General features: G+C 45.5%; 1 protein-coding gene across 1 annotated transcript in view; it reads left to right on the forward strand.

Annotated features, from left to right (window-relative positions):
• Positions 1 to 22,178, forward strand: part of LOC129815066 (cadherin-4-like) — a 237,993-nt gene that overhangs the window by 206,232 nt on the left and 9,583 nt on the right. The window contains exons 8-13 of the mRNA XM_055868398.1: positions 1,463 to 1,635; positions 8,659 to 8,796; positions 15,202 to 15,387; positions 15,587 to 15,840; positions 18,858 to 19,000; positions 20,234 to 20,470. Coding sequence (XP_055724373.1) covers positions 1,463 to 1,635; positions 8,659 to 8,796; positions 15,202 to 15,387; positions 15,587 to 15,840; positions 18,858 to 19,000; positions 20,234 to 20,470 — 1,131 coding nt within the window. The remainder of the gene's footprint in view (positions 1 to 1,462; positions 1,636 to 8,658; positions 8,797 to 15,201; positions 15,388 to 15,586; positions 15,841 to 18,857; positions 19,001 to 20,233; positions 20,471 to 22,178) is intronic.

Genomic DNA, 22,178 nt, shown 5'->3' on the forward strand with positions numbered 1-22,178 from the left:
AAATGGTCGCCTGATGGAGAGTGACATTTTCCCTGAGCTGGGGAGAGGAACGAGGAGATCTCTCCCTTTTCCTGGACAGAGTGCTCCTAATTGCCTGGTCACATTTGTGAGCCTGGCTGACAAGCTCTTACAAATCAATAATTCTGCTAGGGGAGATGGGGGCACAGGCCTTTCACCCCCCCATCCCCTCTACCTCTATACACACGTACACAGTCACACACCACCCCCACCATCATTCTTAAATGGCTGTGTTTTTTGCCCATGATTCCAAGACAAATAGGGAGAGAGCATCGGAGCATTAAGGGCAGCAGCCGTTCCGCTGAAGGCTGAAATAATGGATGGTGGAAATGGCAGAAGAGCCAGTGCTGCTCATTACTAAATGGACTCTGTAGGGGGGAACTTTACCCTGCCTGCCAGCCTGCCAGCCTGCCAGCCTAGTATATACAGGGATGGGATGAATGGGGGCTTTTTCACAGAGTTTGTTGTCTGCTTATTTTCCCCTTGAATTTTCCCTTAGCTGAAGACATAGATGCAGGGAATGGGTTTGAAATACGTTTTGAAGTGTGTGTGTATACTGTGTACTGTATGTTAAATATGCGTTTGTGTATGATGGTGGGACACATATGTTAACTCTCCTGGTGTTTGTGTATGATGGTGGGACATGTGTTAACTCTCTTGGTGTTTATGTATGATGGTGGGACACATATGTTAACTCTCCTGGTGTTTGTGTATGATGGTGGGACACATATGTTAACTCTCCTGGTGTTTGTGTATGATGGTGGGACACATATGTTAACTCTCTTGGTGTTTGTGTATGATGGTGGGACATATGTTAACTCTCTTGGTGTTTGTGTATGATGGTGGGACACATATGTTAACTCTCTTGGTGTTTGTGTATGATGGTGGGACACATATGTTAACTCTCTTGGTGTTTATGTATGATGGTGGGACACATATGTTAACTCTCCTGGTGTTTGTGTATGATGGTGGGACACATATGTTAACTCTCCTGGTGTTTGTGTATGATGGTGGGACACATATGTTAACTCTCTTGGTGTTTGTGTATGATGGTGGGACATATGTTAACTCTCTTGGTGTTTGTGTATGATGGTGGGACACATATGTTAACTCTCTTGGTGTTTGTGTATGATGGTGGGACACATATGTTAACTCTCTTGGTGTTTGTGTATGATGGTGGGACACATATGTTAACTCTCCTGGTGTTTGTGTATGATGGTGGGACACATATGTTAACTCTCTTGGTGTTTGTGTATGATGGTGGGACACATATGTTAACTCTCCTGGTGTTTGTGTATGATGGTGGGACACATATGTTAACTCTCTTGGTGTTTGTGTGCCTGTTCATGGCTCTGTCTTTGCCAGGAGGAGGTGTTTCCTGTGCTGTGTGATTCACATTGTGTTTCTGTAACTGTTGCTGGCTCTGCCTCCTCCCTGTTGGCAGGCACGTTAGTGATGCAGGTGACCGCCAACGACTCAGATGACGACACCACAGCCAATGGGATGGTGCGGTACCGGATCCTATCCCAGACCCCCCACATGCCAATCCCCAATATGTTCACCATCAACAGCGAGACGGGAGACATCTTCACGGTGGCCGCCGGCTTGGACAGGGAGGTCAGTAACACAACAAGGTCACACTGTCTGTCAGGGGGCACAGGGGGGGAACAGTGGGGAGGAAGGGGCATTGACATCCTGTTGGATCAGTGTTCATGTCAGCCTGTTACTGCACATCCACAGGGTTATGGTATGTTGATGGTGTCTACTGTGTCACCTCACATCTCATGGCAGGGGTACCATGTCAAACTAAGTCGTTATATTAAATATAGTCTGACACTGGGTGTTGTTCCCATTCCTATAGGTCACCACTCCTGTACACCAGTCAGTCACCTTCTGCCCTTAATAACGAACTCAGGATTCCCTCTCTCCCTAGACTAAACCTTATGAGCAACATAGTCATATAGGGTTGATTCCTATCTATATTCCAGTCTATTCAGGAACTGAATTGAATTATTCATGTGTAGAGACTTTTCATGTCCAATTCAGTTGACAGGAGTTGAAATGGAACCAACCCTGACCCTGCGAACAGCACTGCTAATGGCTATAAAATACCAACACGTTCTGGCCCTCCTTAAGGGGGTCATGGGAATGGATTTCACCTGGTTTATCCTCTACCCTCCTTGTGTCGCACTCCCGCAGGTGTTGTGCCCCCCCCCCCCTTCTTAGATCACTAATGAGGGAGGTCACGGTGAGTCAACTCTGTTTATCCCATAATGCATTAGTAAGCTGCCAACAGAGTCTTATGAGAAGCTGTGCTCACCCTGCAGTCAGCCTCTTACAGTCAGCCTCTCAGACTCACACTCCTAACAGTCCTCTGTGGCCTGACATTCAGAGGGAAATACGACCGCCAGTCCTACTCCTATTGTTCCAAAGACACACATTTATAACATACTGTATCATTATGATATTATTAGTCTGGTGATTTTACCACAGACATAAAAGCACAAGTGCTGAGTCTAAACCTTTGAGCTCTGGCAACACGAGTCAGTCTCATAACATTTATATTCGCAGATTTCCCAATAGTCCCACTTGGCAATAGCTTCATCCTGACCATCCTGTGGAAACCAGACGGATTTGACCTATATTGGAAACAAAAGACTGGTATGGCTACCAGGTTTAGTTGTTTAATATCTGATTTGTGTGTGAATATTGAGGAAAATAAACAATCACAATTGCATCCAGGTTCTGTATGCATGTATGCATGCACTTTACTCATTCAAGTATGCATGTTAAACAGTAAAGGGTTGACAGTAGTAATCATCTGCAGTTAATGCAGGGGCCTGTTTCACTGTCCCCTGGTCTCCCCCACAGCTGAATGGATGGGAGTCAACCTCATTAATCTAGGTAGAGCAACAACTCCAGCAGCCCAGTCCCACCTGCCTCTCTCCCTCTGCTCCTTCCCCTAAAACTGGGATACACCTGGGTGTTCACCCACCTACGCTCAAGGTCACGTGCATAAGTACACTCTCAGGCATTAACACACATGTTTGCATGCACACACACACACGCACACACACACACACACACGCACACTGCGATGCAGCAGCTAATCCTCTTCATCAGTTGCACTGGAGACTAAATGGAATATTCATGTGTTAATTAAGGGGTGAGTGAGCCTCTTCAGTGTGGAGAAGAGCAGGGGAACAGCAAGGGCACTTCAGTGTCACCCAGCCCTGAACACTCCTGAATGCCAATTACCCTGCCACTCACTGCATCCCTGACCTCACCTCTTCTGTGCCCTCGTGCCACTGCATGTTTCAGCACACTGGTTAACAAGCAGGGCTAAGCTGTCTCTGGGTCCCTCGTTCTCTGCCTGAGAAACAGAGGTACTGTACATAAACAAGCCACTGTGTCTTTCTCTTGTGCTGGTGGCTAATGGGCAGCATTTGTTATTCCTGGTCCTGAGCGTGTAGCGGTGAGGTACAGTATGAGGTAGCCTGCTGGGTGTCAGAGCTGCTGAGTGTAAGAGTCATGGTGTCCTGTACTGTGTGCCACAGATGGACTGGGCTGTCTCAGTGCTCTCTAGGCCTGGCTGGAGTGGCAGCTCCATTGCTTTTCATTCCCCCAGGCTACTGCAGCCCCTCTGGAGCCTGGCTGTGCACGGTGCTGGGCACGATGCTGGGCGGCGTGGCTGACTCGTGTCAGCTCCAGGTTGAACCATGTAAGCTCTGCTCTGCCTGATTAGGGCATTGATCTGACACTGTAGTCGGTGTTTCTGAGTGGCTACAGACTGTCCACATGGGGGAGGAGAGGCTGGGCAGGGGATAAGGGAGGGCACTGGGCATCTACAGGGGCTTGGAGGTGCCATCTCCAGGGGACTGAGTATTACTCCTTCAAGCTGGGGAAGTGGTTAACCATTATGGGCTCCCTCTGGAGAAAAGTTTGTTTTTGGCATGTCTGGGGGGCAAGTGTTTGTGCATATGGGTGTATCTGAGTGTTTGTGTGACAGTATTTCATGTGTCATGAGTATATCATATTGGTCTGGGTGTGTATGTATATTGTATGTCCATGTGCCTTTGTGTTTCATACAGTGTATTTAGCAGGAGCGCTGTGCTCCATCTTCCTCAGAAAGCTGCAGTGAATGGGAGAGAGGGAGTCTCTCTGGGTTAAATGTGAGTCAGTGGCTGTTTGAGGTAGATTGTTTGTGACAGGGTAATCACTGTGGTCAGTACCAAACTGACAGGCCGGAACACAAACCACAGAGCAAATACGGAAAGTGCTAGTTCAGTGCTCATTCACGCTTGCTTTGTCTTCGTCACATGTTCAGTCTGCCCAACACACGAAGCACAAACACACACAGCTCGGATTCAATGCATTCTCCATTAAAGGGATTCTCCGGTAGTTTTGTATATTTTATTTGCCAGTAGTGGTCCCCGAAAATTGCGTACTATGTCACATACAGTGTGTGCAACACATCATTGCTCTCTCTCTCGCTCTGCTGTGAATGCATCATGTGCTTCTTGCTAGCTGTCACTCATATGGCGAGGCGCTGGAGCTCATTGTTTGAACTCGAATTGCTAGGGTGTTGGCCCACGTGGGGGAAAATAATAAATAAGTAATGGGAAATGGCGCAGCACAGCTTACAGAAAAACTGTTGCTTTCAAACTAGGGATTTTGTGGCTAATTGAGGTAAGACAGTAATTCTACTCATAGATTATGCTTGTATGAACTACACATTGACACATCCAGCCCAAAGTGGGAGGTTTAAAAAACACCAACGTTCCGGAGCATGTCTTTAATGTTTTGTAAGTAAAAAATGTACCTTGCATTTTTCCTATCAATGTCAGTAATGTCTTTCCCCATCTTTTTTTTAACTAAGATTTGAAAACAAACTCCACTCCAAACTCCAAACAGTGACTATTAGGCAACCATTTCAAGATGTAATTTGACCTTTTTGGTTTAAAAGGAGTACTGGCTATAGAGTTCTGTTAGCCTGTAGCCTTTTGTGCTTTCTGTCCTCTCTGGTCTCGTTCAGTTCCTGTGTAAAGGATCTCATTTTACCTCAGAGTTTGCAGCAGTGTTCTGTTCTTATGGCCCTAGATGCCTTTCAACCCTTCCCATTAAAGTCCAAGAGCTTAGGCCCGTGGGAAAAGCGCTGCTTTTGTTCTGTTTGGTGAAAGAAGAAGGCGTATTTCCTTTCTAGAGTTGGGCTCTAATCTAACAGAGATACTTCTTTTCAAAGATCTATAGGACTCATTAGAGACACCATTAATGGCTTGTTAGGGCAGACACACTGACGGGAGGAAGTAGCTAGAAGAGTGTGTGTATGTGTGTGCTGGGTTAAACTTCTATCAACTCTCAGGATTGGAACAAAGTGCTGCAGGACAGCATGTCTCCTTCCCCCTACTGTGTCAGAGTGCCACCTGCTGTTGGGCTTAACACACCTTTCCATGCTTGATCAGACTATGCACGTCTGCTACTCAGAGTCAGGCTAGCCACAGGTCAGCAACTATCCAGGACTAATGTTACCCTGATGTAGCTGAATAAAGGGTATATTTACTACAGTGCACTATGAGAAGAGATGGTATTGATATTTCATTATGACTGTAATAAAGCGCAGCCCATATTGAGTTTTCATTCATAGAGCTGGTCTAGTTCAAATGAACATGTGGAGCGAGTTCTAATGACTCTGCAGAACTTTAAATGACTCTGGGTGAGTTCAAGTGTTTTAAAAAGCCTCGCTGGATCAACTGACCTGACTATTAAACACACTGCTCCTTGAGCAGAGAGAGAGAGAGACAGAGAGAGAGAGACGGAGAGAGAGAGAGACGGAGAGAGAGAGAGACGGAGAGAGAGAGAGACGGAGAGAGAGACAGAGAGAGAGAGACGGAGAGAGAGAGAGACAGAGAGAGAGAGACAGAGAGAGAGAGAGAGACGGAGAGAGGGAGAGAGAGAGAGACGGAGAGAGAGAGAGACGGAGAGAGAGAGACGGAGAGAGAGCGAGATGGAGAAAGAAAAATAGAAAGAGCACTGATCTTTCCCCAGCATTTTACTGGCCTCCATCAAGGTTCATTAGTCAGCTACCTGGGTTCCACCCTAAATGCGTCTGAGATTCAGGTCCTGACCTCAGAGCTGTTATAGGCCGTGTTATCGAGGTCAACCGTGCAGAACTGGCCCAGGCATAGCAGATAGCAGGGCTGCTGAATGGTAAAAGGCTTGAAAAGAGGCCCTTTCAGCTGAACACAGGGTAACACTTTATTTGAATAGTCTACCTACAGAATATCAGTAACATTTCAAATCTAATTTATTTATAAAGCCCTTCTTACATCAGCTGATATTTCAAAGTGCTATACAGAAGCCCAACCCAGCCCAGCAGGCAATGCAGGTGTAGGAGCACGGTGGCTAGGAAAAACTCCCTAGAAAGGCCAGAACCTAGGAAGAGGGTGCAACAGGTCACCACCTCAGGAGTAAATGTCAGTTGGCTTTTCATAGCTGATCATTCAGAGTATCTCTACCGCTCCTGCTGTCTCTAGAGAGTTGAAAACAGCAGGTCTGGGACAGGTAGCACGTCCGGTGAACAGGTCAGGGTTCCATAGCCGCAGGCAGAACAGTTGAAACTGGACTGGGGACAGCAAGGAGCCAGGTAGTCCTGAGGCATGGTCCTCGTGCTCAGGTAGAGAGAGAGGTAGAGAGAGAGGTAGAAAGAGAGATAGAAAGAGAGAGAGAGAGAGCATAGCCCCCCCCCGACGCATAAATACTGGAGGCTGAGACATGAGGGGTCGGGAGACACTGTGGCCCCATCCGACGGTATCCCTGGACAGGGCCAAACAGGCAGGATACAGCCCCCACACCACTAGAGGAATATCTTCAACCAGCAACTTACCATCCTGAGACAAGGCCGAGTATAGCCCACAGAGATCTCCGCCATGGCACAACCCAAGGGGGGGCGCCAACCCAGACAGGAAGATCACATCAGTGACTCAACCCACTCAAGTGATGCACCCCTCTTAGGGACGGCATGGAAGAGCACCAGTAAGCCAGTGACTCAGCCCCTGTAATAGGGTTAGAGGCAGAGAATCCCAGTGGAGAGAGGGGAACCGGCCAGGCAGAGACAGCAAGGGCGGTTCTTGCTCCAGTGCCTTTCCGTTCACCTTCACACTCCTGGGCCAGACTACACTCAATCATAGGACCTACTGAAGAGATGAGTCTTCAATAAAGACTTAAAGGTTGAGACCGAGTCTGCGTCTCTCACATGGGTAGGCATGTTTTATTCCATAAAACTGGACCTCTATAGGAGAAAACCCTGCCTCCAGCTGTTTGCTTAGAAATTCTAGGGGCAGTTAGGAGGCCTGCGTCTTGTGACTGTAGCGTACGTGTAGGTATGTACGGCAGGACCAAATCGGAAAGATAGGTAGGAGGAAGCCCATGTAATGCTTTGTAGGTTAGCAGTAAAACCTTGAAATCAGCCCATTTCAGGTAACTACTAACCCTAACCCTGGCTCTAACCTTATCCTAACCATAAACTTAGCCCTTACCCTACCCGTTATTTTAAACCTCGCCCTAACCTTAACTCCTACCCTTATTCTAAACCTAACCGTAGCCATAACCATAGCAAGCAGTTGCTTATCAACAGATAGTTTGTTGATATTATGACCATCTGTAGAGCATCTACCGATGGAAAATCCAGACTATCCAAATATGGTGTGACCGAACATGGCAGGAGACTAGGCTGGGCTTCCCTCTCCTCTTCACACTGACTGACCTGTCCTTGACGTCCATTTTTGACACCAGCACAATAGGAGGTTTAGCCAAACGGATTAATGAGAGCAGAGAGGAGCGGCGACTCTGAGAGGCTTACCGGGAGAGACCAGGGGAGAGCCTGTGAGACTGGAGAGAGAGAGATGGACTGGCGAGAGGGGCGAATCTATCGCTGCACTGTTTGGACACAGTGAACTTTCAACACCATGGACAGCAGCAAAGTGTCAAAAATAATATATAATGCAGTGTGTGCATCTGTGTGCAGTGTGTGTGCAGTGTGTGCATCTGTGTGCAGTGTGTGTGCAGTGTGTGCAGTGTGTGCATCTGTGCTTGTTGTGAGAGGGAAGGAGGGAGAGATGAAAAGAGAGGAGAAGACAGTATCTCTGCCGTATCTTCTCAGTGTGAATGCATGTTATACTGTCTGACGTCATGATTGACTGTTCTTTCAATGGTGGTCTGTACGGCAGCACCGCCTCTAGCTATTCTCTCCCATCTAACTGGCCTAAATAATGTCCATTCACTCTCTTTAATATTTGCAGCATAGTGGTTCTTCTTAAAGTGATGGCACCTCCATTAGAGTGAGTGATGATGAGGGTTGCTCGGAGAGCTAAAAGCAGGGACTTGTAGGCTATAATGGATGAGCCTTTCACTCGCACCCGTTGCGCCCTCACTTCCTAAGCCTTTGTGTGTGTGTGTGTGTGTGTGTGTGTGTGTGTGTTCATGAGTTTGCACATAAGTGTGTGTGTCAGGTTCAGAGCTATTTGTGCTAGTTATTCATTTGTTTGTTTGTCAGTCAGCCCACCTAGCTATAGTATGCTCAGACCTACCTTCACCCTCTATGACGTCTTATTTAACTAACGTGAATGTGGTTTGTCTTTCCAGAAAGTGTCCCAGTACACCATCATCGTCCAGGCCACGGACATGGAGGGGAACCTGAACTTTGGCCTGTCCAACACGGCCACCGCCCTCATCTCTGTGACCGACATCAACGACAACCCTCCCGAGCTGACCGCCAGGACGGTGAGTCTCCTCTCCACTCCAGGACTGACCTCTACTGTAGGGCCACACATCTGTATTCATGACAGGATAACATGAGCTGATGGATATTCACCAGGGCAGTGCCCCAACTCTGTTGTAGATGCAGTCCATGTGTCTGATGCTATCTTAGAGAACACGATTTCATGGCTCTTTGACAGGAGGCTAGAGAGCTGGACAGAGGAGCGGGACAGAGACATGTGGAGAGATAAACAGCAGGCGAGGACAAATAGGAGGACCAAAAACACGGAGAAGAAAGGGGTCAGAGGGAAACAGGGAGCTACTGAAGTAAAGGGAGAGTGTGTCGGAGCGACATATGGAGGGACAGAAAAAGAGGGATGAGAGAGAAAGATCATAGGCATGCTGTTTGGTGATGGGAGCAGCCCTCCCTCCACTCTTTCTGCCAGCAGCCTCTCTGGTGACCATGGTTTGTCTGCAGGCATCTGGCCCCAGTCCCATACACATCCGCACTGGAGGCAGCCTGACTTCTTCTGGCCCACTTTAGTGCGTGTGGGCGTGCATCACGAGGGAGGAGTAGTCTCTCCCTTCATTGGTCTTTCCTTCTCTCTCTCTCCCTCTCTCCTTTTTCTGTATGTCCATCCATCTGCAGAGAGAGGAGTGTGTCCACGTCACACGCTGCCTCCTCTGATGTGTGATCCATCTCTTGGTGGCACGGCGGTATCATCACTGTGTGTGCCAGGCAGGCAGCTGTGTAGTTCCAGCCGGTTGCTCTGATAAGAGGCCCCAGCTGTCAGAGACTAACCCACTGAACAACGCCTCTCCTCAGACTGCTCTGTCCTGTCTCTGTCACTCCTCTCTCACAGGGGAACACTCAAACCTCCACACAGCCACACTCCTCTCTGCTCTACTCTGTCTCTACTCTCTCCACTGTTCAGTCTCCGTATGCTGTTTGCTGGTGTATCAGACATGGTGTTGGGCAGTGGTGGGAAAAGTACCCAATTGTCATACTTGAGTTAAAGTAAAGATACCTTAATAGAAAATTACTCAAGTTAAAGTCACCAGGGTAAAATACTACTTGAGTAAAAGTCTAAAGGTACAGTTGAAGTCGGAAGTTTACATACACCTTAGCCAAATACATTTAAATTCAGTTTTTCACAATTCCTGACATTTCATCCTCGTAAAAATTCCCTGTTTTAGGTTAGTTAGGATCACCACTTTATTTTAAGAATGTGAAATGTCAGAATAATAGTTGAGAGAATTATTTATTTCAGCTTTTATTTCTTTCATCACATTCCCAGTGGGTCAGATGTTTATATACACTCAATTGGTATTTGGTAGCATTGCCTTTCAATTGTTTGACTTGGGTCAAACGTTTTGGGTAGTCTTCCACAAGCTTCCCACAATAAGTTGGGTGAATTTTGGTCCATTCCTCCTGACAGAGCTGGTGTAACTGAGTCAGGTTTGTAGGCCTCCTTGCTCGCACACGCTTTTTCAGTTCTGCCAACAGATTTTCTATAGGATTGAGGTCAGGGCTTTGTTATGGCCAATACCTTGACTTTGTTGTCCTTAAGCCATTTTGCCAACTTTGGAAGTATGCTTGGGGTCATTGTCCATTTGGAAGACCCATTTGCAACCAAGCTTTAAATTTCTGACTGATGTCTTGAGATGTTGCTTCAATATATCCACATCATTTTCCTGCCTCTTCATGCCATCTATTTTGTGAAGTGCACCAGTCCCTCCTGCAGCAAAGTACCCCCACAACATGATGCTGCCACCTTCGTGCTTCACGGTTGGGATGGTGTTCTTCGGCTTGCAAGCATCTCCCTTTTTCCACCAAACATAACGATAGTCACTATGGCCAAACAGTCCTATTTTTGTTTCATCAGACCAGAGGACATTTCTCCAAAAAGTACAATATTTGTCCCTATGTGTAGTTGCAAACCATAGTCTGGCTTTTTTATGGCGGTTTTGGAGCAGTGGCTTCCTCCTTTCTGAGCGGCCTTTCAGGTCAATATAGGACTTGTTTTACTGTGGATATAGATACTTTTGTACCTGTTTCTTCCAGCATCTTCACAATGTCCTTTGCTGCTGTTGTAACAGTATAACTTTAGTACTTCCCCTCGCCCCGACCCGGGCACGAACCAGGGACCTTCTGCACACATCCACAACTGACGCCCACGAAGCATCGTTACCCATCGCTCCACAAAAGCCGCGGCCCTTGCAGAGCAAGGAGAAACACTACTTCTAGGTTTCAGAGCAAGTGACGTAACTGATTGAAACGCTATTAGCGCGTACCCGCTAACTAGCTAGCCATTTCACATCCGTTACACTGTTCTGGGATTGATTTGCACTTTTCGCACCAAAGTATGTTTATCTCTAGGAGACAGAACGTGTCTCCTTCCTGGGCGGTATGACGGCTGCGTGGTCCCATGGTGTTTATACTTGCGTACTATTGTTTGTACTGATGAACGTGGTACCTTCAGGCGTTTGGAAATTGCTCCCAAGGATGAACCAGACTTGTGGAAGTCTACAATATTTTTTCTGAGGTCTTGGCTGATTTCTTTTGATCTTCCCATGATGTCAAGCAAAGAGGCACTGAGTTTGAAGGTAGGCCTTGAAATGCATCCACATGTACACCTCCAATTGACTCAAATTATGTCAATTAGCCTATCAGAAGCTGCTAAAGCCATGACATAATTTTCTGGAATTTTTACAAGCTGTTTAAAGGCACAGTCAACTTAGTGTATGTAAACTTCTGACCCCCTGGACGTGTGACACAGTGAATTATAAGTGAAATAATCTGTCTGTAAACAATTGTTGTAAAAATGACTTGTGTCATGCACAAAGTAGATGTCCTAACAGACTTGTCAAAACTATAGTTTGTTAACAAGAAATTTGTGGAGTGGTTGAAAAAATGTGTTTTAATGACTCCAACCTAAGTGAATGTAAACTTCCGACTTCAACTGTATGTGGTTTTAAATGTAAAAGTATAAATCATTTCAAATTCCTTATTTCAAGCAAACCAGACGGCACAGTTTTACTTTTTTCTTTATTTACGGATAGCCAGGGGCACACTCCAACACTTAGACATAATTTACAAATGAAGCATTTGTGTTTAGTGAGTCAACCAGATCAGAGGCAGTAGGATGTTTTATTGATAAGTGTGTGAATTGGACCATTTTCCTGTCCTGCTAAGCATTCAAATGTAAGAGTTGCTTTTTTATTCCCACTTCTTGCTAACATTATTGCCCTTTTGTTGTTGTTGTTGTTATTATCAACCAAAACTATGCTTCTATTGGAAACAGTAAAAGAGTACTTTTGGTTGTCAGGGAAAATTTATGGAGTAAAAAGTACAATATTTTCTTCTGGAATTTGTGAAGAAAAAGTAAAATTTGACAAAATATAAATAGTACTTTAATGTATTTTTACTTAAATACTTTAAGGCACTGGTGTGGAGGGAGAGTGTTGAGTATCCTCACTGCCTCACTTAGTTTAGAACCATGTGGCATTTGAGGAGAGATAATGAATTATACCAGCTATAGAACAACCAGGATGACAGAAGGAGAAGAGAAAAGCTCTGGCAACATGGTTTGGAACACATGGTTTGGAACACATGGTTTGGAACACAAGAGTCAAACTACGTGTTCCAACAGTAACAGATGGATGGGCCTCTGTTGTGGAGGGACAGTGGTTATGGTGGTGCAGAGGACAGGAGAGGGAGGAAGAGATGATGAATGGGGAAAGGAGAGGACATGTTAGTCATATTGAGGCAGCTGTCTTAGTATCTTACTGCTGTGTATTCGACACACACACACACACATACAGCTTTACCCGCAGGCGCACACATACACATTATCCTATAAGATTGCAGTATTATCCAGTTTCTCTGTTGCTTTGTTTGTCAATTCCTTTTCTTCTTTTGCCACACAGCAAACTCCACTCGGAGCAGTTCAGTAATTATTTGTGTATGACAGACGCAGGAAAGCATGTGCATCTCTCAACGGGAGATGGAGAGAAAACATAAGCACACTAATTAAGTAAAATTGCTTGCAGGGGTGTAAACCAAGCAGATATATTGCTTCTAATTTTCCAAAAATTAAAAAAGCCAAATGTTTTATTCATTTGAGAACATGGGCATGAATATGAGAGTGTGATGTTCGTCATTATGTGAAAAACAAAAAGACAATGGTACTTGCCACAACTCATTAGGCTGCATTCAGTGACTGTATAATCTCACTCTCCTAGGGTTATGGTAATGAGATCTAATCAAGTGCATCACACTCAAACTAAACTCTATACTCCTGCCGACGTTTTCAATTCACATCCACATTGATCGGTGTTTGGAGCAGTAGTCTGTAGTTTCATATGTTCAAATATCAGCCAGCTGGATTCCAGTAGGCCTTAATAGCATGCTATTCCTGGTCTACCTGAAGAGCGTCTGTTTGTAGCAGACTAGTTGTCTCTCATACATTGTAGAGTTTTGCTGAGGCTTATTACTGAAGAACAGTCAGGGACATACAGATGTAGGATCTTAATTTGACCTACGTATATTGTCACAGCAAAATACTCCTGTAGCAACAGGATTTGAACGTTTAGTCCATAATGTTTCTTGGTCGGTGGTTAGACTATTAGTTGGCCAAAAGTAGGCTACATGAAAAGTGCCATACAGTTAATATAACCATGTTTTAGTGTGGGTTTTCAGTGAATTTATGTCAATCGCAAAGGTCATCTGCATTTCCTGCGGTGCAGGAAAATTCTCAGCAACAATTTAGTGATCAAATTAAGATGCTATATCTGTTGGCACAGCAGACTTCATTAGCTGTAAGTGATAGTAGATGTGCCACTGCATGTGGCACTAGTGTGACATGTAAAAGGCTGAAATGATGTGGGTTGCCAATGCCTAGGGCTCCATCACCATCACAAAGAGGATATAATAACACCCTTAAAACTGATTTAACTGTTCACCCTTCTACTCAGAGAGAAACATTGTGAGAGTTATTTTTAAGGGCATTTTTATTTCCACTTCTTGCTAACATTATTGCCCTTTTGTTGTTGTTGTTGTTGTTTTCAACCAAGACTATGCTTCTATTGAGAACAGTAAAATATCCCATAGAGCCATGTTGAGTTGTGTAGCTGATTCTCTTTCCCTCTCGCTCGTCGTGAGAGAGGGAAAACACAATGCAGGGCTATCTAAAACGCTGCATCATCACAAGGCTCAATTCTTATACTATTCCGTTAGTCTCAATATAATCTCCAATTCGGTGGTTAGTAGCAGTTCAGTGGAATGAATTCACAGTAAGGATCTGGATCTGAGTCCTCTTGACTTTCAAAGTCAAACGTTGATGCATTAATGAAATTGGAGTTGACCATATTCTGAATTGAACCTGTCCTTGGTCATTTTTCAATCAGAACCCATTGATGGGCACTCCAGCTCCCTAACCAGTAACCAGCGTAGGCTCCCATCAGGCTCTCTTGTTGCTTATCAGACGGACTACCTGTTACTTTCAAGGGTGGGGACATCTTCCCAGAGCCCATTATCCAGTTAGAACCGTTCCATAAGGTTTTTAAAAAACCTCATTCTGCCTCTCTCCCCCTCTCTCCCAACGTTGCCATACAAGCTTGGAAGTTTTTTTTTCCTGTCTGTGTTGAAGCTCGGAGTGAAAATAAAATAGAGGAGCCGACACACCACAGAGAATGTGCATATTTAATTTGTTCTGTGCTTATCGGCGTGGCGATGCTGCAGGGGACAGGGGCTGGGGAGGAGAAGGAGGAGGAGGAGAGGGGGGTTTGGATACAGCCCCAGCACCATGATGAAGCCATTAGAGTGAACAGCAGCTGGCAGACACACACCATAAACCGGTTAACGCATCACAAGAGGAAGCAGGGATTACTGTCTGACAATAAAAGCTGTGGTGTGTGTGTATTGTGTGTGTGTGTGTGTATTGTGTGTGTGTGTGTGTGTGTGTCTCTTGAATATGAAAGAGACCGCTGCAGAATGTGTTCACTTTGTTTGGACTAAATTCCTGTACAGTAGGTTTTTGTGTATGCCGCTTTTGCTCTGACTATACCTCTGAGTTTTCTGTATCATTGAGTGAGACTGAATAGTTTTAGATTGGAATATAATGAAGATCATTACCCAAAGATGGTTCGTGCCATCCATTTAATTACAGTACTTATTTAATTTCTTAATTGGTAAATGTGCAGCATTAGATGTAAATGGATAAACACTTCATTGAACAAATCCACTGGTTTGTATAAAGACTTCCACACATTGACATTCAGCAGTATAAGGAAAGGCATTACTATTATAAAAACGGTTTCTCTATTATCTAAAGTCATAGAAATATCTCACCTTCTCTCACTCCCTCCGTCCCTCCCTCCTTCTCTCTCTCCTTCCTGCCTTCCTTCCCTCCCTCCCGCTCTCTCTAGTTTTCGGGAGAGGTCCCAGAGAACAGGGTGAATGTGGTGGTGGCCAATCTGACAGTGATTGACAGGGATCAGCCTCACAGCCCCAACTGGGCTGCCCAGTACCGCATCGCCAGCGGAGACCCCCAGGGTCACTTCCTCATCCGCACCAATCCTGTCAACAATGACGGCATGGTCACTGTGGTCAAGGTAGGGGACTACTTTACTGTTTAAATAAACAACTCCAAGTGCTAAATTATGATTAACTTTTGTTCCATATTGATATGGGTGCATTTGAGTTGTTTCATTTCTCTTTCCTTTCTCTTTCATCTTTCTCTCTCTCTGTCTCTCTCTCTCCCTCTTTCTCCCTCCCTCCCTCCCTCACTATATATCTTCCTCCTCCCTGCAGCCAGTGGACTATGAGCAGAACAGGGCCTTCATGCTGACGGTGATAGTCTCTAACAAGGCCCCTCTGGCCAGTGGGATCCAGTCTTCTCTCCAGTCTTCAGCGGGGGTCACCATCTCCGTACAGGATGTCAACGAACCCCCTGTCTTCCCTTCCAACCCCAAGTCCATCCGTTTCGAGGAGGGTGTCCCTGCAGGCACCACACTCACCGTGTTTGCTGCCCAAGACCCTGACCTCTTCATCCATCAGACTGTCCGGTATGTTAGGAACTACAGACTGTTAGGAACTACAGGCTTCATTTCAGATAGACGCTGATTGTATTTTGCATGGATTTGCGCCGTCATAAGGCTGAACTGCCTTCTGTGACATTCTTAACTGACCTGCTCCCAAAACCAAAGTCCATTAACTTCCCTGTTGCCTAGCGACGAAGGAGGAAAGGTTACATCGTAATAAGCTGGACTGTGTGTCCAACTACTCTTTCCCTCTCTCCCCCTCTCCCACATACTCACTGGGTCAAAGGTCATTGAGCCACTCCATCCCCAGATTCAGCACCAATCAATTCCACTCTCAATTCAGTCGGACACCCGTTAAAGAATCGATGCAGTGCAGGCAAACAAATAAACTCTAAAAACAGAAGTTCTTCTCATAAATGGATTCACTCAAACTTCCTCTTTCACTGTTGTTTTGTCTTCTGAGAGCCACAGAACTGCTCTTTCTCTCTCACTAGCCTCTCTCTCACTCCTTTCACTCTCTCTGTCTCTTTTCTCCTTCATTGATGGGAATTCAGCCCTTTCGTCTTCTCCAGAGATGTCATGGCGGCCGACAGGCAGCTCATGTTTGGACAGCCTGATCACCACTGGCTGATTCACTTTAGTGACCTTGCCGACAGATGACGTGAGAAGCTGCAGTGTGTGTGTACCAGAAGACTGCTCTTCCTTCCCTGTCACTCCTCCCCCCTGCTTTCTCATGTGGAGGGGGAAGAAGAGCGGTGGAGAGGAGAGAGGAGAAGAAAGGGGGTAGACAGGGTCTGATTTGCCAGCTGGTTTTACTGTCAGACTTGGGGGAAGTGGTAGCGTGCATGGGTGGATCGTAGAACTGCACCACAAGCTGTGTGCCCTTCTCCATGTGCCAGCCTTTGCCAGCTGGGTGTCAGAGAGAGGCGTGAGTGCCCCCGGGCTGCCACCGTGGCATGGAGAGAGATGACAGAGCCTCTCACAACAACTAGAGACCTCTGTTTCACCTGCCAAGGGACATCAAATCCAAACTGACACCCAAGTCTGTTGGCGTGACGTTCTGACTCTCACTTTCTTGTTATTTTGTCTTCTAATCGGTTGATTTCCCCACGACGAAACGCCACATCGATACCTCAATATATTTCTCAGTCTTTACCTCCCTCCGTCCCTTGGAGTCTAAATGTGGCAGAGTGTTTCATTAAGGGGAGATAGATTTAGCTGCTTAGCTGCCATTATCTCCCACACATCTCATTGGCACTCGCTAACTTGTGTCATCCTCCAGCGTGTTCTCTAATTAGACCTATTCTCATCATCATCAGCAGCAGCATCAAACCTCCTCCCACCAGGCATCTGATCTCGCTATACCTCTGTCACTCTCTCGCTCGCTCTCGCTCTCTCTCTATATATATATGTATATACATATATGCTGTATATCCATCTCTCCACACAGTGACAAACACATTTTAACTGATTAATCATGTTGATTTACATTGTTTTATTGAGAAGAATATACACCAAAACTTAGGAACACCTTAAGTTGCATTCGCGTGTCAGTGTTGCCTGCATGAAGGTTAGGTCCTTTACCTGTAATTAACCTCTCCACTCTCCACTTAAATACTCATTTGTTTCCTTTCTGCAAATTGCATTTCATTTGGATCAGTTTACTCTTGTCAACTGTTTACATGACAAAACCAAGCTGCAAGAATACCATACTGTTTCTTGTTGCAGGGGAGATGGTTGCAAAGGTGACCCTATCTGGAAGTTAAGATTAAATACAGGGTATTAAGGCGTTATTACCAATGTTCCCTCTAATCTGCGTGCATGTGGGGGTGTGCTGTAGCCCCAGGACTGCCTTGCAGCTCCCCGGGACTGCCGCGCAGAGCGCAGAACAACTATCAGCCCATGGAGAGAAGCACGAGATTGAACTTTCTAGATTTTTCCCTGTTAGTTAACAACACTGTCAATGTTTCCCTTTACTGTGGCAATTGTGATCGAATTAACGCAATATTAGCCACTTTCAATGCAACATACAGTACCGTAACAAAACAAACTATGCAAGAGATTTTGTTGTAGGCAGAACACATTGGAGTAGGATTCTATTATGCATGACTCAGCCCATACTCTTCACAGACCTGTGCGGCATAACCAATCAGAGCTGCAGTAGGCTTATATGCAAATAGCCATTACCATATATGGATCTGTGCCATTTACTTTGAATTGCACTGTGTTTACAGCTGTGGTCGTGAGTAGATGTGCTTGTTTTGAGATCAAAGCGACAGCTGCATGTAGCCACGTGTGCACATTTTGTTAATATCCTTTGCTAGTTATTGAGTTATTAGCCCAGTTATAGATGATTTGTAGTTAGCTATTGGGGAGTGGTTGCTTCCTACAAGTATACAAAACATACATTTCTAGACATCTTTAAAAAAGCCAGTCAGGTAAAGAGCTTTTTTTTGTCTTAAAGGGGCAGTGTTGTATTTTGAGACAGGCTTGAATAAGTTAAGTAGCCAATAGGCAGAGGGTAGCATAATTTGTCTGTTTCTCTGTAATAATGGTATGAGAATAATAAAGCATTTTATTTTGTAAAGTGGTTTCTTGCATCAAACAACACAACAACATTTTCAGTCACCTCCTTGTCTGAAGAACAAGTGGATAAACAGGTTCATGTCAAGCCCTGCATGTTTTTTTCAAAAGTCTCATGGAATGTTGGCGTACATTGAACACCACACATTGGCTGTTACTGCAGGCTGAATGATAGAACAGCTATTTCCATGTTAACATTTTATAGGGTGCATTTTTGGTAGGCCTGCATTGTGATCAAATAGTCACAGTAGTTTACTTGGCCACTGTTCAAACTGTAAGTTAAAGCGGGTACAGCCTCAGTGTTCACAGTAAACTCGTGCTGGAAGTTGCACAGAATTTTCACAACATTCAAGTTTGCTCTCAGCAGACCTGAAATTTGCTTAGTGCCGAAATAATTAGATGTAACATTGGTTATCACTATGATATATGTTGTAACAGTTTCTACTGTGTGTCTCCAGGTACTCGAAGCTGTCTGACCCAGCTAACTGGCTGAGGATCAACAGGACCAACGGTCAGATCACCACCATGGCCGTGCTGGACAGGGAGTCCATGTACGTCAGGAACAACATCTATGAGGCCACCTTCCTGGCTGCCGACAATGGTAAGTCTGGTAAGTGAGTGAGTGAGTGAGTGAGTGAGTGAGTGAGTGAGTGAGTGAGTGTGTTGCCTGCTCAATGCATCCCTTGTGTACTGTGGAGAGAAGTGAAATATCTGTCTAAATGTGCCAAAGGTGTGTGCTCTCAAAGCTGCTGTAGCGATCGGTGAAGTACTCTAAAACCAATCGACCCAAACCATTACAAATAGAGGTGTGTGTGCTCTCTCTGTTTGAGAGGGAGGGCCCAGGTGGTGTTGTACCTCAGAGATATGAAGGATTGGATTGCGGGAATGAGGTGGGTTGCTCTCGAGCATGCAGAGTTTCGGCCAACAAGCTGTTGATGGCCTATTGATTTCAAACACCAGTCGACACTGGGATATATTCCACTTTGATTGAGTTTTGCTTTTATTTATTCTGCTCCACCAAGGAGGGAGCTCAACAAAGCGCCAAGCCAATCATTACAGACAAGCAGTCGATTGGGGTGCTCTGCTGTGCTGAGGCAGTAGAGCTTCACATACTGGAGCTGTAACTCGTGCATTGTGTTACTCTCTAATAGGAGAAACAGTTGGATCTGTTGGCTGAACTCCATTCATGCAGACAGTGCAGCATCCGTTACTTAGCAGAAAATACTCTATTGTAATCAGTCAGCTATACAAGACTGTTAGTCTGTTGGTCACGGACTGTTGGTTAGGGTGCGTTGTTATAGTGTCAGAGTCTGACTGTACATTAGGATGTGTTTGTTGTCATAGTATATCGTAGGTTTTAGGTATGTTTCTCCTCATTTTAACAACAGCCCCTGTGTGCTGTGTGAGGGGGATATGTGGTGCTTTCCAGTAAAGTCATTTCATAACTGTGTCCTTTGAGAGTGCTGAGCTCTAGACTCACACAGAGTGGAATATTTATGTGCCGTTTCATTTGTTATGGCTGTCATCACTGGGAGCATTCACAACAAATGTATGCTGTATTCTTCCATCACTCTCAAACCCTCCCTCAATATTCTCTCAGCTCCTTCATTTCCCATCCCTCTGTCCCTTTGCTGTATTCCATTTTTATTAGATTTCCTCCCTTCAGATGAAAGTGTTTTTAGGTACTGTATACGCATGAAGTTACCCTCTTCCTCGGATTGATTACATTTGTCTCTCCCTTCTCCCCTCTCTATTTCTCTCCTCCCACTCACCCACCCCTCCCCTATCTGTCTCTCTTTCTCTCTCCTCTGCCACCCCCTTCACCCTCTCTCAGGCTCTCCCCCAGCCAGTGGGACAGGTACTCTACAGATACATCTGATAGATGTGAATGACAACGCTCCAGTGCTGTTGCCCAAGGAGGCCCAGGTGTGTGAACGGGCCAGCCCCCGCTCCAGGGTCAACATCACAGCCTCCGACGCCGACGCTGACCCTCACGTGGGGCCTTTTGTGTTCGAGCTGCCCTCCTACCCTCCTAGCGTCCGACGCAACTGGACCGCCTCCCGCATAAGCGGTAAGACACGGCTAGCCTGGGTCACTATTAAGAGATCTCCACCAGAGGTGTAATGTGTCAGAGTTCAAATACTGAAGCCCCTTCTCCACACAGTCCCAGTATAATGCTTTCTGTTGTTTTATATTGTCTAATGTGTGTGTGTGTGTGTGTGTGTGCGGATGCTCGCTCCCTGTGTGTTTGCTGCTGTGTGACAGATGACAATGGTGTGGTCTCAGGCTGATGGACTGTGGTATAATGGAGGTCTTACAGTAAATGACACTATTCTCCCAGAATGGCTCTGTCTCATGTTGACGTATGAGCTGTGTGCTTTGTGACAGATCACATCCATTCATTTCTCTGCACTGATAGACAAGATGCCACCCCTACAGATTAATCTATGACACTATTTATTTTAACAATCCGATACTACTGAGGGCTATGTTTTCCAGTATGCGACCGTGAGGTCTAGGTGATCCGTTTGGCATTCCCTTTCTTTACACAAAATATGCCTCTTAAATAGAAAATAACTCGACTCTGAAGTCAAGAAATAACTGCATGTTATGGTAAATACGAGATCAAGAAATGGCGACAAACAAACACAGTGAAACAACGTGACCGTGGACCAAGTAGCTGACGACTCGACTTAAGTGAGCTTAGAGACACTACTAACAGAAATTCGCACCGGCAATGGCAAACTGTCCAAGAAGATGAAGAAAATATCAGATGATGTCAAAAACTCTGAGCTGATATGACTTAACTGGCCAATGTGTGGCGAATGCCGAAACCGGGTTAGCCCTGGAGAAAATCATAATTATGGGGCTTAATGAACAGGACGGAGGACTTCAGACGCCGTTCAAGTCTTTGTTTCGTATATTTCCCCGAAAGTCGTGCAACAACCGAAATGGAAGAATTCCTGGAAAAGGTAATACCACAACTACTGGGCCAGGAGAACTACACACGGGCTCCCACAATTGAGCACATCGAACAGGCGGCCCGAGAGAGGACACGAGCAGCAAACCAAGGGGCATCATCACAAAGTTCCTTAACTATAGGGTCAAAGATAAAGCTGTACGGCTGACCATCCAAGCCAAAAGTAGTAGTCGAACCTTTATCAACGCCGACATGAGCAGACACCTCTACATCAAACGCAGAGAATTTGACCCTATAAAGAAAAGCTATGGGAAAAACGATGACCCCGCACAACTACGGGTAAAACGGAAGGAACGAGACATCACACTGAAATCAGCAAAAGAAGCTACCTGATTCCTGGATAACCTGGACAAGGAGAACAGTGGAAATGGCAATGAATGAAATGTATGGACTACAGGACAGCCTCTACAACAGACGATGTATGACAGATGGGGCACTGGGACTATTGAACTTTTGATGCTACTGAAATGAGGTGAACGATGGACTTTTACACCCCACCACATCAAAGACACAAAAGAGAACAGTATGTGTTGTTAAGGCCTTCACTCACATGCCTATTGGAAAGCAAAGCACAGCACCGCTCAGACCATCTGTCTAAATGAATAACACTTTTATGACAATTGACTACGCAGCATGAATGGCAAACCATTAATTGGTAGGCTGTAGCCATGAACTATTTGTTTAAAAAAGGAACTGACAAGGGAACAAGGCAACATGATGATTGCTATGATCTGGACACTTATTTTTCGTCCCCAGCCGATAGGCTGAGTGGGTGGGAAGAAATTAAATGTCCCGTATG

Source organism: Salvelinus fontinalis, chromosome 18 (assembly GCF_029448725.1).
Source record: "Salvelinus fontinalis isolate EN_2023a chromosome 18, ASM2944872v1, whole genome shotgun sequence".
Lineage (NCBI taxonomy): Eukaryota > Metazoa > Chordata > Actinopteri > Salmoniformes > Salmonidae > Salvelinus > Salvelinus fontinalis.